Source organism: Salmo salar, chromosome 12 (genome assembly GCF_965601325.2).
Source record: "Salmo salar chromosome 12, fSalSal1, whole genome shotgun sequence".
Lineage (NCBI taxonomy): Eukaryota > Metazoa > Chordata > Actinopteri > Salmoniformes > Salmonidae > Salmo > Salmo salar.
This window is the reverse complement of record NC_138302.1, coordinates 51,673,748-51,688,398: the sequence shown is the minus strand read 5'-3', so window position 1 is coordinate 51,688,398 and position 14,651 is coordinate 51,673,748. Positions and strand designations below refer to the sequence as shown.

The window sequence follows — 14,651 nt, the reverse complement described above, 5'->3', positions numbered from 1 at the left end:
TGCATCTACCAGACAAAGATCCTTTTATTTCTTCCCTTCATTTATTCATTATGGAAAAATGAGCGTACCGTTTGCAGAGTTAAGACTTTGGTATAACGAGCAGAAAAGCAGCATGCAACGACCCCCTACTATCTAACCCTTCTTTACCTCCCTAAGGAGGAACGAGCTCAATACCTCAATAACAGTTATATGGCTTAATAGGAAAGGGGGGGTACCTTGTATCTTTCTACCCACCCAAGGAGGCCATTGAGGCGCCATATGGGGACCCCCGACCACTCCTCCATTGACCTGGAAGTAGGCCTCTCCATGCACACCCCCCCCCCAAGTAACTCGCTAGTCACCACCCCCCTGCTAGCGTCCATCCTAAGTCTTTGAACTCGGGGGATACCCACTGAAACCCATTTGAGGATATCCAACCTCCCCTAATCTTCTGTCTGGAGGTGGGCCTCTTTCCATGGACCCCTTGTAGCTGCCCTACACCCTGTGACCGTCCAAACCATCAAAAGGAGAAGCCGCGCTCCCCATGCAGCCACGCTTATTGAATCCTTTCATACTGAAATGCTAATCGAGCTACGCCAACCTTAGCGCGCCCCCCCCCCCCCCCCCAATAGGCTGTGGTTTCTCTCTAGCTTTGGTTTGATTATTTTAAAAAGGGTTTTATAACCTTTATCAGCCTGAGGTGTACTGTATTTGGCAACATGTACTTGATCAAATGACTTATTTCAGGAAGGTGCCTTTTATTTCAAATGAACAGTGCTTAATGATGTAAATAGCAAGTAGGTTCATTGATAGATTTCAAACGATCTTCACTGCTCTAGTCACTACAGCATTTACTGATTACCTGGCTTTGGACCAAAGTTTGTACAAGGGGATGTAAGTGCAATTGCGTATCGCGCATGAGCGCATTTGCCCCAATGTCACGGTCAGGCGGGTACAAAGTATTTTGGACCTTGACAAACGGGAACGTCTTGCTCATATTGTCACACTCTCAAAAAGTATCTCCCTCTTTTTGTCTCCGTCTACCTCCATGTCCCGTTCCAAACCATTTCTCTCCGCGCATCTCTGGAAGACCGAGTACCAACACGGCTTCCTGCGGCGTCTATATACCGAATTAGACCGTAAGGACGCTCAATCACACAATAGATGACCCAGTCACTACCTGAACAAAATTAACCACAGGAAAAAAAGGTGCTTAGGAGGTCTTCATTCTTTGCTATAGAGACATCAAACCCTACTTTATTGCCAGACTATCCACATTAGTCCTAATAAATCGTAAATGGGAGGGAGATTTAATTTTTTTTAATGGAAATATTGAATTAAGAAGTAATCATGGCCGCGGGTGGTTTTCTATTTCAATTTCTCCACCCTTAACTGAAACAGTGGGATCTCTAATTAGATGAATATTGCTATGTAAATTTATGGAATGTTTTAAAGCGCGGGACCAAGACATAATCAGTAGAATAAATAAGAAGGGGGGGTGTGTTCTTTTGTAGGTGCATGGTGGGTACGGGTGGGTGGGTGGGGGGAGGGGAGATGGGGGGGTAGATACTGTATCCATATGGGATACTATATCCATATGTATCCATGTCTTTCAACATTGAGCGAGCATATCCCTTAGCGACAGCGATTGTAATGCCATTATGCATGTAAACGTCTATGGTGGAACAGCAAGAAATGATTCAAGTGCTTTTGAAGCTCTTTTTGGAGGTTGGGTCTGTGTGTGTGTGTGTGTGTGTGTGTGTGTGTGTGTGTGTGTGTGTGTGTGTGTGTGTGTATGAATTGTGTGTTTGCACGTGCGTCCGGGTGCCTATAAATATATAGATATAAGCGTAAAGCACTGTGTGTCTCCCCCCATTACAGTAGAGCTCATCTCGGTAAACAATGATCACACGGTCTTGAAATATTGAGCGCGTCTTCCGCGAGTCGTGCCCGAGTCATTACGGAAATGACATTACCAGTCTGATCTCATCATCAGACGCCGAGCACAGATGCCCAGAGCAAAGTGGTCCGGAGGCACGAGTGCCAGCCAAATAGGATTTACTCAGCATCTTTCCTCGTCAACTCGGTATCATTACAACAGCAAAAAAATGACCACTCCGTAACCAAAATCTTGGATTAGATTTACCAAGCAATGGGATTTACTCGGCAATCAGCATCGATCACTGTCATCTGCATAGACGTGTATCCTCTCTAATATTGTAGACATGATGTCAACTCCGTTACACAAGTCCTTTATCATATTTGCGGGTTTATTGCGGCTAATATTGCGACTAGAAGCCCCAGCGTTGCAGTAGCATTACCAATTGAAGAGGTTTCTTTAGAGGCCCTAGCTGGGATTGAACCCACAAGCCTGACATTGTTAATACCACACCCAACTGAACTAATTAGTGGGGTGTGTATGTGTTTTGTGAAGGGGGGGTACCGCGATGGGTCCCTTTTCTCCAAGGAGGCTCATCTGACTGGCACGGGGGACACTTGACTCGGATTTTGGGCTTTGAGGGACCTATGGGGCCCCCTAGCCATCTGCTGCCCTGCGGCTAATACCCAATCAGGGGAGGGGCGGGCGGGGGAGGGGGGGTGGGGGGGGTCTAGTCCACCCTAATACCCTAGGATAAGTCTATCTGCCCTGGGGAGAGTCTCCCCCAGAGGTCCTGCCTGGCTGGTTGTGGTTAAGATCTTTACTAAGCTGGGGCCTCCAGAGTCATGGCAAAAGACTGGGTTGGGGAAACAGAGGTTGTTTTTGAAATAACCTAAACACTAACGACGACACAAAGCTCATTTCACTGGGCAGATTTTGATATGTACTTGAATATGTATTACCCAGGTAATGAGATACTTTTAGGGAAAGGGAGATGTCTAGTCAGTTGTACAACTGAATGCATTCAACTGAAATGAGTCTTCCGCATTTAACCCAACCCCTCTGAATTAGAGCGATGAGGGGATTAAATCGTCGCCCGGGGGAACAGTGGGTTAACTGTCTTGTTCAGAGGCAGAATGACCAATTTTTACCTTGTCTGCTCAGGGATTCATCCAGCAACCTTTCGGTTACTGGCCCAACGCTCTAACCACTACCCTTCCGCCTCTATTTTAGACATCAGGAGTGCGTTTGGGAACCAATACCAGGGACTGTCGATGGCAAATAATGAATTATAATGATATTATTATCAGCTACAGAGCGTTACGATCACAAGGGTAGAATTACCGCCGAGGAACCTCGATATCTCGTCATATACGGAGGTATCGAATTTTCGCTCAGCGGCGGTAACATAAGCCACCTATGTGCACGGAGGTCACAGGTGGTGATGGGGATGTGTACGGGCGCCCAGGCTCACTGCGTCCTCTCAGGGGGCAGTGTAACACAAGAGGACCAGAGGGAAAACAGTTAGAAAGAAGAGGGGGGGAAGGGGGAGAAGGGAGAAAGCAGAGAGAAAAAAAAAAAAACCTGAACGTTAAACACAAAACGCACGACAACAACAACAAAAACGTTAGAGAACTTACGACGCGCGCACGCTGCAGTTGTAGAAGACAAAGTCCACGCCGGCGAACATCTTGCCCGTCTCCTTGGACTTGAGGTAGAGCTTCACCACCCGTTTGTCCCCTGCAGAGACACGCACGTCGCTTAGCAACACACCATTTATGTCATGCATTAGAGACCCTGGAGATTGTAAGCAGGGGTAAAAATAGCTCCAAGAATCACAGGGACCATTAGATTGCATTAGAGCTGATAACAACGCATAATGGCCGATAAGAAATCTGCTGTAGGAACTTAAGTCTAAACGTGTCACTTCTGGGGGAATCTAAATATACGGCTCCGTCGTCTCAGGGCTTTTGAACAGGTGTTTCAGGCAACAGCGGTGTCACTGTGACGTGACGACGCTAGGACTGATAACGCAAGGTAACGGGACCCACTTCTGAACACTCTTAAGTGTCACTTTGGAGAGGATAAACAATAGAGGTGTATTTGGTGCTTTGGGGAACAATTAAGGGGCCAAACATGGGTAGTGGCAGAAAAAAAACTCTGAAAGTATTATCGAGCTATCCAAATAAAGCCATGAAATGTGCAAGGCAAAATCATTGAGAAGACGGCGAACGCCGTAGGACAATAAAGGGCAGGGCATTGGAATGGCTGGAACGAAAGGAACGAACGGCATTAAACACACCGACACCGCTCCAATCCTTCCATCTCCCCCATTACTCCCTTCACCAGCCTCCACTGACTGACGCACGCCAACAGTCTTCATTTCGGCGCCTGTGACATCCTTATCGGAGCCACAGCCTCTTCCTTTGCAGGTTCTGGGAAACCATGAGACTGTCGGCGTACGCCAGAGGCGCCTTGGACCAGACGGAGTTCTCACCTTTGTCGCGGGTGATGGGGATGACGTCACGGGCCGAGGGGGACAGGCAGTAGATGCGACCCCCCTGGATGCGCCCCTCCGTCTCCACGTAGCCCTCGAAGGAGCAGTTGACCCCCGCAGAGAGGTCGGGGACGTTACGCGCCTCCAGCACCAGCTGGCGACAAATCAATTAAATATTATGGGATACATTATAAAACACAGTTAAAGTGGGGGGGAGAGACTTGTAATATATACCATATAACGGCCAAGGGTTAATGTGAAGACCTGCTGACCTAAATGGGCTCGGTTCCAATACTCTAGCTTAGCACTTAGCATACAGCTGAGAACGAAGTGTGAGTGCTAGCGCGTTAGCGTAGCTATTGGAACGACACCCCGCAACACAAGCATTATTAACATCAAATCACATGTTATTGGTCACATGCACATGGTTAGCAGATGTTAGCGCGAGTGTAGCGAAATGCTTGTGCTTCTGGTACCGACAGCGCAGCAATATCTAACATGCAATCTAACAATTCCCCAACAACTACCTAATACACGCACATCGAAAAGGGGTGAATGAGAATATGTACATATAAATATATGGCTGGTTAACACGGGGACGTGCAACACGGCACGTCAACGTGAGGACCTGCTGACCTAAACGGGCTCTGTTCCAATATTCCACACTAGCGTACCATGCATTGACTAAGCGCTAAGTGGTGAGCTAGTGTGGATGTTCGGAACATAGCCTGGGAACACATTGAAGGCCAAGGTAAGTGTGGGGAACATGTTAAAAAGTCTTCGACGAGACAAGCACTTGGCTGGAGACGTATCTGAACATTCCCACACGGTCACTTTTCCCTCGCGGAACACAGACAGTGTCCGACACGTAAGACACACGCACCTGCACTTCGGACATGGTGACAGAGATGTTTTTGGGCTGGACGCTGAGCTCCACACACTGACGCTGGTCCGAGGCAAAGCGCTGGGGCTCATCCGCGCGCTCACACCCGACCTTACGGGAACACCTGGGAGGAGAGGACAGAGTCAGAAATAACACACACAGGTTTATTTTGGCGTTTGCAGTGTTTGACGATGACACGTCACGCACACGTCAGGAACATCGTCCGTATGATCAGACATCTGCAAAAACCAGACAACCGGTGCACTGACGTTCCAATTTGCACCACCAGCTATCACACCACCTTCTCCATCACAAAAACACGTCTCAGTGGTAATAGAAAATGCGCTGAACTGACACTTCAGGTGGCTCGGCGCTCGACAATAAAACATTTATTTTTTTAAAGAGGGAAAAATGCAAAGTGCCTCATCTTAGCCTTGATTTACCAACCTTCTCACTCAGCAGAATCCTGACCCCCAACCACTCCCCACTGGATCACACACACATTTGGAGGCAGACACAAACACACGTCTACGAGCGCACACACACGTCATGGGGATATTGCTTGCAGACCACATTACTCATTAAACCCTAAAGGAAGATCCCTGGAGAGTTAAACAGGTATTGACCTGCCTTCTCTCAACCCCCTTCTTGAGAGGGGTGAGAATGAGGAGAGAGCAAGTGTTTGTGCGTGTGTGTGTGTGTGTGTCCGTGCTAGCGTATAATCTTTTAGCGCGCGTCTCTGTTAACCTAACTCTAGCGTTGCTGCGAGGACCGTCGCACGGCCGACGACCCAGACACATTTTACTCTATTAAGCTAACGCCGCAGGGCAAAAAAAAAAAACACAGAACGTAAATACATGCCATTCTGTGGGCTAAAAATAGAACGAGGGACGCCATCAAACGGGAAGTGAGCGGTGTGCTCCGTTTCGGGCGAGGAAGGTCAACGGCTTTGTGACTGGAGGTCAGCAGCATCTCGAGTTGATCTTCATTTGCATTTCCGTCGCCTTCGCCGGCCTCGTTCGCGTCTTCAATTCAAATTAGAATCACCCCCCACCCCTTGCAAATGCACACACACACACACACACACACACACACACACAGACAGAATCCCCACGCATGCTCATGGACACACACACCTGCCGGTCAGATGGAGTGACGCGTCGTCGTCGCGCAGGTGGAAGCATTAATTAAGGGAGCGAACAGCCAGAACTGGCGTTTTGCCAACACTGGAGACACAGTGCTGCGTGAGGTCTTCACCTTTCAATGAGCTCACAAACACACACAAATCCCATAACCACACACCCTGAAGTCATGTTAGCCAGCAGAGGAGAAGAGAAGAGAAGAGAAGAGGAGAGAAGAAGAGGAGAGGAGAGGAGAGGAGAGGAGAGGAGAGGAGAGGAGAGGAGAGGAGAGGAGAGGAGAGGAGAGGAGAGGAGAGGAGAGGAGAGGAGAGGAGAGGAGAGGAGAGGAGAGGAGAGGAGAGGAGAGGAGAGGAGAGGAGAGGAGAGGAGAGGAGAGGAGAGGAGAGGAGAGGAGAGGAGAGGAGAGGAGAGGAGGAGAGGAGAGGAGAGGAGAGGAGAGGAGAGGAGAGGAGAGGAGGGGAGAGGGAGAGGAGAGAGAGAAAGAGAGCCACACTGTGACACCAGGTGTATCTTATATAGCTTTTGTGTCTGGTGAGAAGTCGCACACCGACTACGCTTTCCTAACACGCACGAAAGCACACACACACAACAATGACGTATAGAAACCCTGGATTGCTGATGCTATGTAATGGCCATTGAAGCCACCGGTCGGCCATATTGGCACTCCCCAGGAGAAACAGTCCTCCATAGGAATGAATGGAATTCTACAGTATTTCTTTTCAAATGTTTCAAGAACAAAATTGCATGTATTTAAGTATTTTTGTTGTTGAAGTGGGGACAGCAACATTAGTAAGTACTTTAGTACTTTAAGAAAAATGTATATTTTATATTTAAAAAATATACAAAAGTTGAATGTTTAGCTCACTTAATATAAAAGTATGGAATAACACATGTAGAGTGCCAAGATGGAGGCACAGTGGCTTCAGTTTGGGAAAGGCCCTTTCCTGTTTCAGCATGACAACGCCCCCGTGCACAAAGCGAAGTCCATACAGAAATGGTTTGTCGAGATCGGTGTGGAAGAACTTGACTGGCCTGCACAGAGCCCTGACCTCAAACCACATCAAAAACCTTTGGGATGAATTGGAACGCCGACTGCGAGCCAGGCTTAATCGCCCAACACCAGTGCCCGACCTCACTAATGCTCTTGTGGCTGAATAGAAGCAAGTCCCCGCAGCAATGTTCCAACACCTAGTGGAAAGCCTTCCCAGAACAGAGGAGGCTGTTAATAGCAGGGGGGGGGGGGGGGGGGGGATCAACTCCATATTAAAATAATACACTACATGGTCAAAACATCTCATTCCAATATCATGGGCATTAATATGGAGTTGATCCTCCCTATTTGCTGCTATAACAGCCTCCTCTCTTCTGGGAAGAGAGGAGGTGTTGGAACATTGCTGCGGGGACTTGCTTCTATTCTGACACACGAGCATAAGGTGATCTCCCAAAGAAAGACCGCAACAAACGTCATCTCTTATAGGAGATGCCATCAACCTTTTCAATTCTGGGATAATGCTTTACCCAGACGAACACACCCCGTTCCAGAGAAGCCTCGAGTATACATCGACATATCTAAATTCTAATCTCGAGATGTTGTTTTTGCCCTGTCCAATTCACAACAACTGAAGGAGATGCCTTTGCTTAACTATTTGGGTAGACTCATCGTCGAGCGTGAACTTACACATTGTGAAGGACACACCAGCCACAGTGGGGGTCTTTGGAGCCCAGGCACTGACCACAGGTGGTGTACTGCTCACAGCTCTCCACTGGTACCCTGCTCACCTACAGAGACAGAGAGAGAGAGAGACAGGGGGAAATGAGAGCGAGAGAGAATGCTGTTGGCATTCCAAATCAGATTAAAGAAATGGAGTGCACACCATGCAAGTAGGATGGCGCACACACACACACACACACACACACACACACACACACGCGGGTGTGCAAGCAAGTGTGCGTGTGCGGGACTGCGTAACAGCGAGCGACAGCATGGGAGTGTGTGCAAATATGACGGTGCGCGTGTGTGTGTGTGGAACTACTTCACAGCGATTAGAGGTAACAGCCTGCTGATGCATGTTCCACAGGATCAGCCTGTAAGTTAACCCTCTACTCTAGAGTAGGCTGATGACAGATGGCTAGCAAGTGTGTGTGTATGTGTGTGTGTGTGTGTGTGTGTGCGCCTGTGATATGGTGGCTGGATACTGCAGGCTACTACTGCTACTACTGTTTCTACTGCAGGCTCCCTTTAAAATCATGTGGTGGGAAACGGATCCCTCTAAAAGGGTAAGTAAGACCACTGAACACCCCCCCCCCGGGGGTCGTCATTGGAGCAGGGTGAGGGAAACACACAGGCGTGGAGACACACCTGGGCAATCAGCGACACATCCTCTGTCTCCGTCTCTCAAACACACACACACACACACACACACACACACACGAGAGACCAGCTGGGAGAGACCAGCTGGAGGTGAGCCAAGTGGAGGCTCACTTTACAACAAGAGAGGAGGAGTGGAGGAGAGGGGGATGAGGAGAGGGAGGATGAGGAGAGGGAGGATGAGGAGAGGGAGGAAGCTAGAAAAGGGACATATGGTAAAGGGACTTCATCAGGCTGAGGGGTTAGGAGATGGGCCTGGTCAAGTATGTGTGTCAGGAGATGGTCATGGGGTGTGTGTGTGTGTGTGTGTGTGTGTGTGTGTGTGTGTGTGTGTGTGTGTGTGTGTGTGTGTGTGTGTGTGTGTGTGTATGAATTGTGTGTTTGCACGTGCGTCCGCGTGCCTATAAATATATAGATATAAGCGTAAAGCACTGTGTGTCTCCCCCCATTACAGTAGAGCTCATCTCGGTAAACGTGTGTGTGTGTGTGTGTCCGCCCACCATTCCTGTGGCGAGGTGGTGACGTGGTGGGGGTGGTGAGAGGCGTCAAGTAGCCACGCGGTTAAGAGAGTTGGGTCAGTAACCAAAAAGGTCGCTGGTTCGATTCCCCGAGCCGACTAGGGGGGAAAAATCTGCCGACGTGCCTCATGAGCAAGGCACTTAACCTTTATTTAACTTACAGGAGCAATTAGGGTTAAGTGCAATAAAATAAATGAAAGTCGCTCTGGATAAGAGCGTCTGCTAAATGACTGTACATAAGAGTGTCAGATGCCCCCATAGGGCTGAATCCTACCGTCTCCTCCACAACATGTAACATTTCCTACCATTGGGTGGGAGCAGCACTGTCAAACGCACAAGCAAAAACACACTTAAACCCATTAGAGGACAAGTACATTAGAGTGTCTAGTTTGAGAAACAGACGCCTCACAAGTCCTCAACTGGCAGCTTCATTAAATAGTACCCGCAAAACACCAGTCTCAATGTCAACAGTGAAGCGGTGACTCCGGGATGCTGGCCTTCTAGCCAGAGTTCCTCTGTCCGGTGTCTGTGTTCTTTTGCCCATCTTAATCTTTTATTTTTATTGGCCAGTCTGAGATATTGCTTTTTCTTTGCAACTCAGCATCCCGGAGTCGCCTCTTCACTGTTGACGTTGAGACGGGTGTTTTGCGGGTACTATTTAATGAAGCTGCCAGTTGAGGACTTGTGAGGCGTCTGTTTCTCAAACTAGACACTAATGTACTTGTCCTCTTGCTCAGTTGTGCACCGGGGCCTCCGACTCCTCTTTCTCTTCTGGTTAGAGCCAGTTTGCGCTGTTCTGTGAAGGGAGTAGTACAGAGCGGTCAACGAGATCTTCAGTTTCTTGGCAATTTCTCGCATGGAATAGCCCTCATTTCTCATAACAAGAATAGACTGACAAGTTTCAGAAGAAAGTGCTTTGTTTCTGGCCATTTTGAGCCTGTAATCGAACCCACAAATGCTGATGCTCCAGATACTCAACTAGTCTAAACAGGGACAGTTTTATTGCTTTTTAAATCAGGACAACAGTTTTCACCTGTGCTAACATAATTGCAAAAGGGTTTTTCTAATGATCACTGAGCCTTTTAAAATGATAAACTTGGATTAGCTAACATAACGTGCCATTGGAACACAGGAGTGATGGTTGCTGATAATGGGCCTCTGTACGCATATGTAGATATTCCATAAAATAATCTGCCGTTTCCAGCTACAATAGTCATTTACAACATTAACAATGTCTACACTGTATTTCCGATCAATTTGATGTTATTTTAATGGACACATTTTTTTTGCTTTTCTTTCAAAAACGAGGACATTTCTAAGTGACCCCAAACTTTTGAACGGTAGTGTATATCTGCTCTATATTCTAGCCTGAAGGATGGTTATCTTAGGATCCCATAAGCATCAAGTGAGGAGTTGGCCGGCTGCCTGGACGGGACGCAGAGAGAAATTAAGTGGTGCTGAAGAATGATAGAAAAAGGAAGAGGCTTCTCGCAGCGGATAGGCTCTATGATATAAGACCCCTCTCGCATGTGGAATCCTCTGTTTTAACGAGTGGGGAGGAGTATGTGTGTGTGTGTGTGTGTGTGTGTGTCTGCCTCTGTTAATAAAAGAGCATTCCCGTAGGCTCTTTTACATTCATCGCGTAAATGACCTTTATAAACTACCGCCATCTTGCTTTTTTATTTACAAATGGAAACCAAAGCTGTAACTCAATCCCACTTTCCGTCTCCTTCCTTTTGTCACGCTCAACTATTTATAGACGACGACAGATCTCCAGCTATAAAGTTTCCACCCTTGTCCTCCAATCTGTTTTTACAGTATCCGTACATGCCATCACCTCCAGTTAAAACGCAGTGCTAACAGGCTTTGTGATGGACGCCCGATGGCTCAAAGGCCCCCGTAAAGCTTTCAATAGACGCGTTAATTTACCGTAAAATCAAGGGGGAAAAAATAAAATAAAAATGGCGGTAGGGGCCATGGAGGACTCTCCAGAAAAAAACACAGGGAGGGGGACACCACAGACAACTACCCCAGATGGAAGGCTCTTTCCCTGGAGTGGATTATCTAGTCGCTTGGGGCAGTGTTCCTCGATCATGGATCTCAGGAGGGTGGGGGGGGACAGGGTGTGTAGGGTTTTGCTTTAGCCCAGCATTAACGTACCCATTTCCAATCAATCACAAGCTTAAAACGCTGAATAGTAGATGAGTTGTGTCAGTGCAGGGTTATAACAAAAACTTGGGGCTAGGGGTGGGGAGTGGGGGGGGGGTACTGCAGCACTGAATCAGCTCAGCTTGCCTGTCAGAACTCATCTGTCACGTAGCCAGCTGACTCCCAGCAGGTTATGATGAGATTGAGAAAGGCGCTACAGTTATTCCCCATCATCATAGCGTCAGTCTCCCCCCCTCCCACGCGACTCTCCCTAGCATTAGTGCAGCGCCCCATTTCAATAAACGTCTATCATCCTCCATCAGCCGCGCGGGTTTAATCTGTGCTCGCATCGAACCGCGCCGCAGGAATCGATACGGCCCGGGAACGGCAGCAGAAATCAAAACGGACGGGAGGCAATGTATTAGAGGAGATGGGGGAATGATAGAGGAGTCATGAGCGTGTATTGTAGCCTAGCGCTTTGTGCTAGCGACTTAGCGCATAGTCTTCCATTGGGGATATATGGGGAATCGGTGCAGCGGTGGTTTGTGTTGCTAAGCTAGCCGGCTGCAGGATTATCAAAACCAGGCTAGCGTCCTTATTGACTGGATTGTAAGGGCTTAGGCGGATCGATGACTGGGGGTCTGTTTGATACGTTGACTGATTGGTGATAAGAAGGGAGACAAACAGTGCTGGGGGGGGGGGGGGGGGACGACACGTCATACCCTTTGAAACTGACCTGTGTTCGCTCAATATATATCCATCTGTAGGACAAGGAGAGGAGGCAATGGATGGGCCCATGAAACCACCAATATCGTAGCCTCCATTGTGATTGCTAGCCTCTTCCCTCTCCCTCTCGTCTTCTCTGCTCGTTTCTCAACCTCTGTGGCCCTTTCAGCTCCCTCCCTTTCTACCACTCGCTCTTCATTCTCTCCATCTGTGCCTTCACCATTCCTCCCTTCCTAACATATTTCCCCTCTTCAGCGGCCCCGATGCTGTCACTTCCGACCAAAGACCAACTCTGAGACCACCCCCCATTCAGACCGAGAGCACCCTTCTCCAGTCCAGAGCCCCGGTCTATTCCCATTACACTACCCATTAGGGCCCACTTCCTCCTAACCTTCTGTGCACTTCCACTAGCAACAATTGGGCCTTCTATAGAGACAGCTTCTTCAAGTTTCCCCGAGTGGCTACACATACTGCAGAGTTGGAGTCCTTGACATGCTCTAGTACTCTATGTACTACCTAGTATGAATTGGAATGAATGGAGATGAATGAGAATGAATGGAGATGAATTGGAAAGAATGGAGATGAATTGGAAAGAATGGAGATGAATTGGAAAGAATGGAGATGAATGGAGATGAATGAGAATGAATGGAGATGAATGAGAATGAACGTGCGTTTGTAATGCACGGCTGTGTGTGGTATATGACAGACAGAGGACAGGGAGAAGTCGTCTTCTTTAACATGCCATTCCTCCCCAAATTTGTATTACATATTTATTTATTTTTTGACCTTTATTTAAGCAGGAAAAGACCCTTGAGGTTTTTCGAGGGGGACCTGGCAAGAGGTCAGCAGGAAGTAATCAGTAATTGAGATGCGAACGAACGAGTGAGATCGCTATGGCACTGTACACATTCTCTACACACTCATCCTGGTAGACAACAGCATGTCATCATTTCTGTCAGCATTTAGATGGGTGCCGACGCATGTTCAGCTCACTCTGTAGAAATTGTCCAAGGCTATGTAGAGTAGCAGAGAGCGAGAGAGAGAGCGCGCGAGAGAGAGCGCGCGAGAGAGAGAGCGCGAGAGAGAGAGAGAGAGAGCGCGAGAGCGAGAGAGAGAGCGCGAGAGCGAGAAAGATAGCTATCCTCTCATCTCCAATCGCATCAACAGAGGCCCATTCCATTCCAATTCTAAGCTTGTCTAATCAAAATCTTTATCTCCGGTACTCATCCCCCCTTTATACCCTGGGTCCAGTCCTACCTTCCCACTAGCCTCTCCTCTCCAGATCTGGGTTCAAATACTATTCCAAATCATTTCAATACTTCATCTGGTGGTCGATGAGCTTAACTGGCATAATGGAACCAATAACAAAAAAGATCTCAAAATGACAAAGCCCACCAATCCTGCCAAGCTGGCACTCCGGGCAGCCTAAAGTAAAAAAAAAAAAAAAAAAAAAAACATCTGAAATATTTCAAATAGAATTTGGACCCAGGTGTGATAGAGAGAGATGGAAGCAGCCAGACAGGCCATGGGCCCTGGTAATTAACTGCTGGAGGAGATACACGGCTCCATGGTAAATTACTCTGTCACTTTTGTAAATTGACTTTTTGAAGACTGAGGCACAACAAGCCTCGCCTCTCTCTCTCCCCCGCCTGGCATTTCCATTATCAGAGAGAGAGAGAGTAAAGAAAGAGAGAAAGAAAGAAAGAGTGAGAAAAAGAAAGAAAAGGACAAATGGTGGTACTTTTTTTAAAGACGATCATCCATGCCTTGTAGGTGTTCTATGGAACGGCTAGTCTACACAGGGAGAGGATAGATAGCATGAGCGCTAGCAAAGCAATCGAATTAAATCCAATCCAATTCTACTTGCATCGTCTTTTTTTGTAACAAAGTGCTTTGGGAGGCAAATATTTTATTTAACTAGGCAAGTCAGTTAAGAACAATTCTTATTTTACAAACCCTCCCCTTACCCAGACAACGCCGGGCCAATTGTGCGCCACCCTATGGGACCCCCGATCACAGCCGGTTGTGATACAGCCCGGGATCGAACCAGGGTCTGTAGTGACACCTCTAGCACTGAGATGTAGTGCCTTAGACCGCTGCGCCACTGGCCAAAAGACCAAAACAAACAATCCAAAACAACTAAATGTCAATGGCATGGTTATGTGTGTTACCTTTATGTGGTTTACATGCCAAATTCTTAACCCGTTCACCCTACGTTGGGCTCTGAGTGGCTTCTCTCCATGCCAGTCACATGCCACACCCTCTTTCCATCCAATCACAATCGAGCAGCAAATCTACAGAATTACCCATACAAACGAGGCATGATTGAGAGGCGACATCTCACTTATTTAAAACATAATCTCCCCTATTCCTTTCGTCCATCCCTCTTCCCCTAATGTGATCACATCTCCCCATCGTTCCGACACGCCTCGAAAAACACCAAACTGAAAAGCGAGAGAAAGAGGGGAGTGTTATCTCGTGACAGCCTAACTTCCATTAGGGCCGTGATGG

At 47.8% G+C, this 14,651-nt stretch overlaps 1 protein-coding gene across 3 annotated transcripts in view; it reads right to left on the bottom strand.

The window, feature by feature from the left end:
• The window catches only part of LOC106565213 (plexin-A1), a 256,630-nt gene that overhangs the window by 114,005 nt on the left and 127,974 nt on the right, over positions 1–14,651 (bottom strand). For all 3 annotated transcript variants that reach the window (XM_014132076.3, XM_014132080.3, XM_014132077.3), the window contains exons 5-8: positions 8,059–8,159; positions 5,239–5,362; positions 4,356–4,509; positions 3,499–3,598 (exon numbers count right to left, since the gene is read on the bottom strand). In XM_014132076.3, the coding sequence (XP_013987551.1) occupies positions 3,499–3,598; positions 4,356–4,509; positions 5,239–5,362; positions 8,059–8,159 (479 nt within the window). The remainder of the gene's footprint in view (positions 1–3,498; positions 3,599–4,355; positions 4,510–5,238; positions 5,363–8,058; positions 8,160–14,651) is intronic.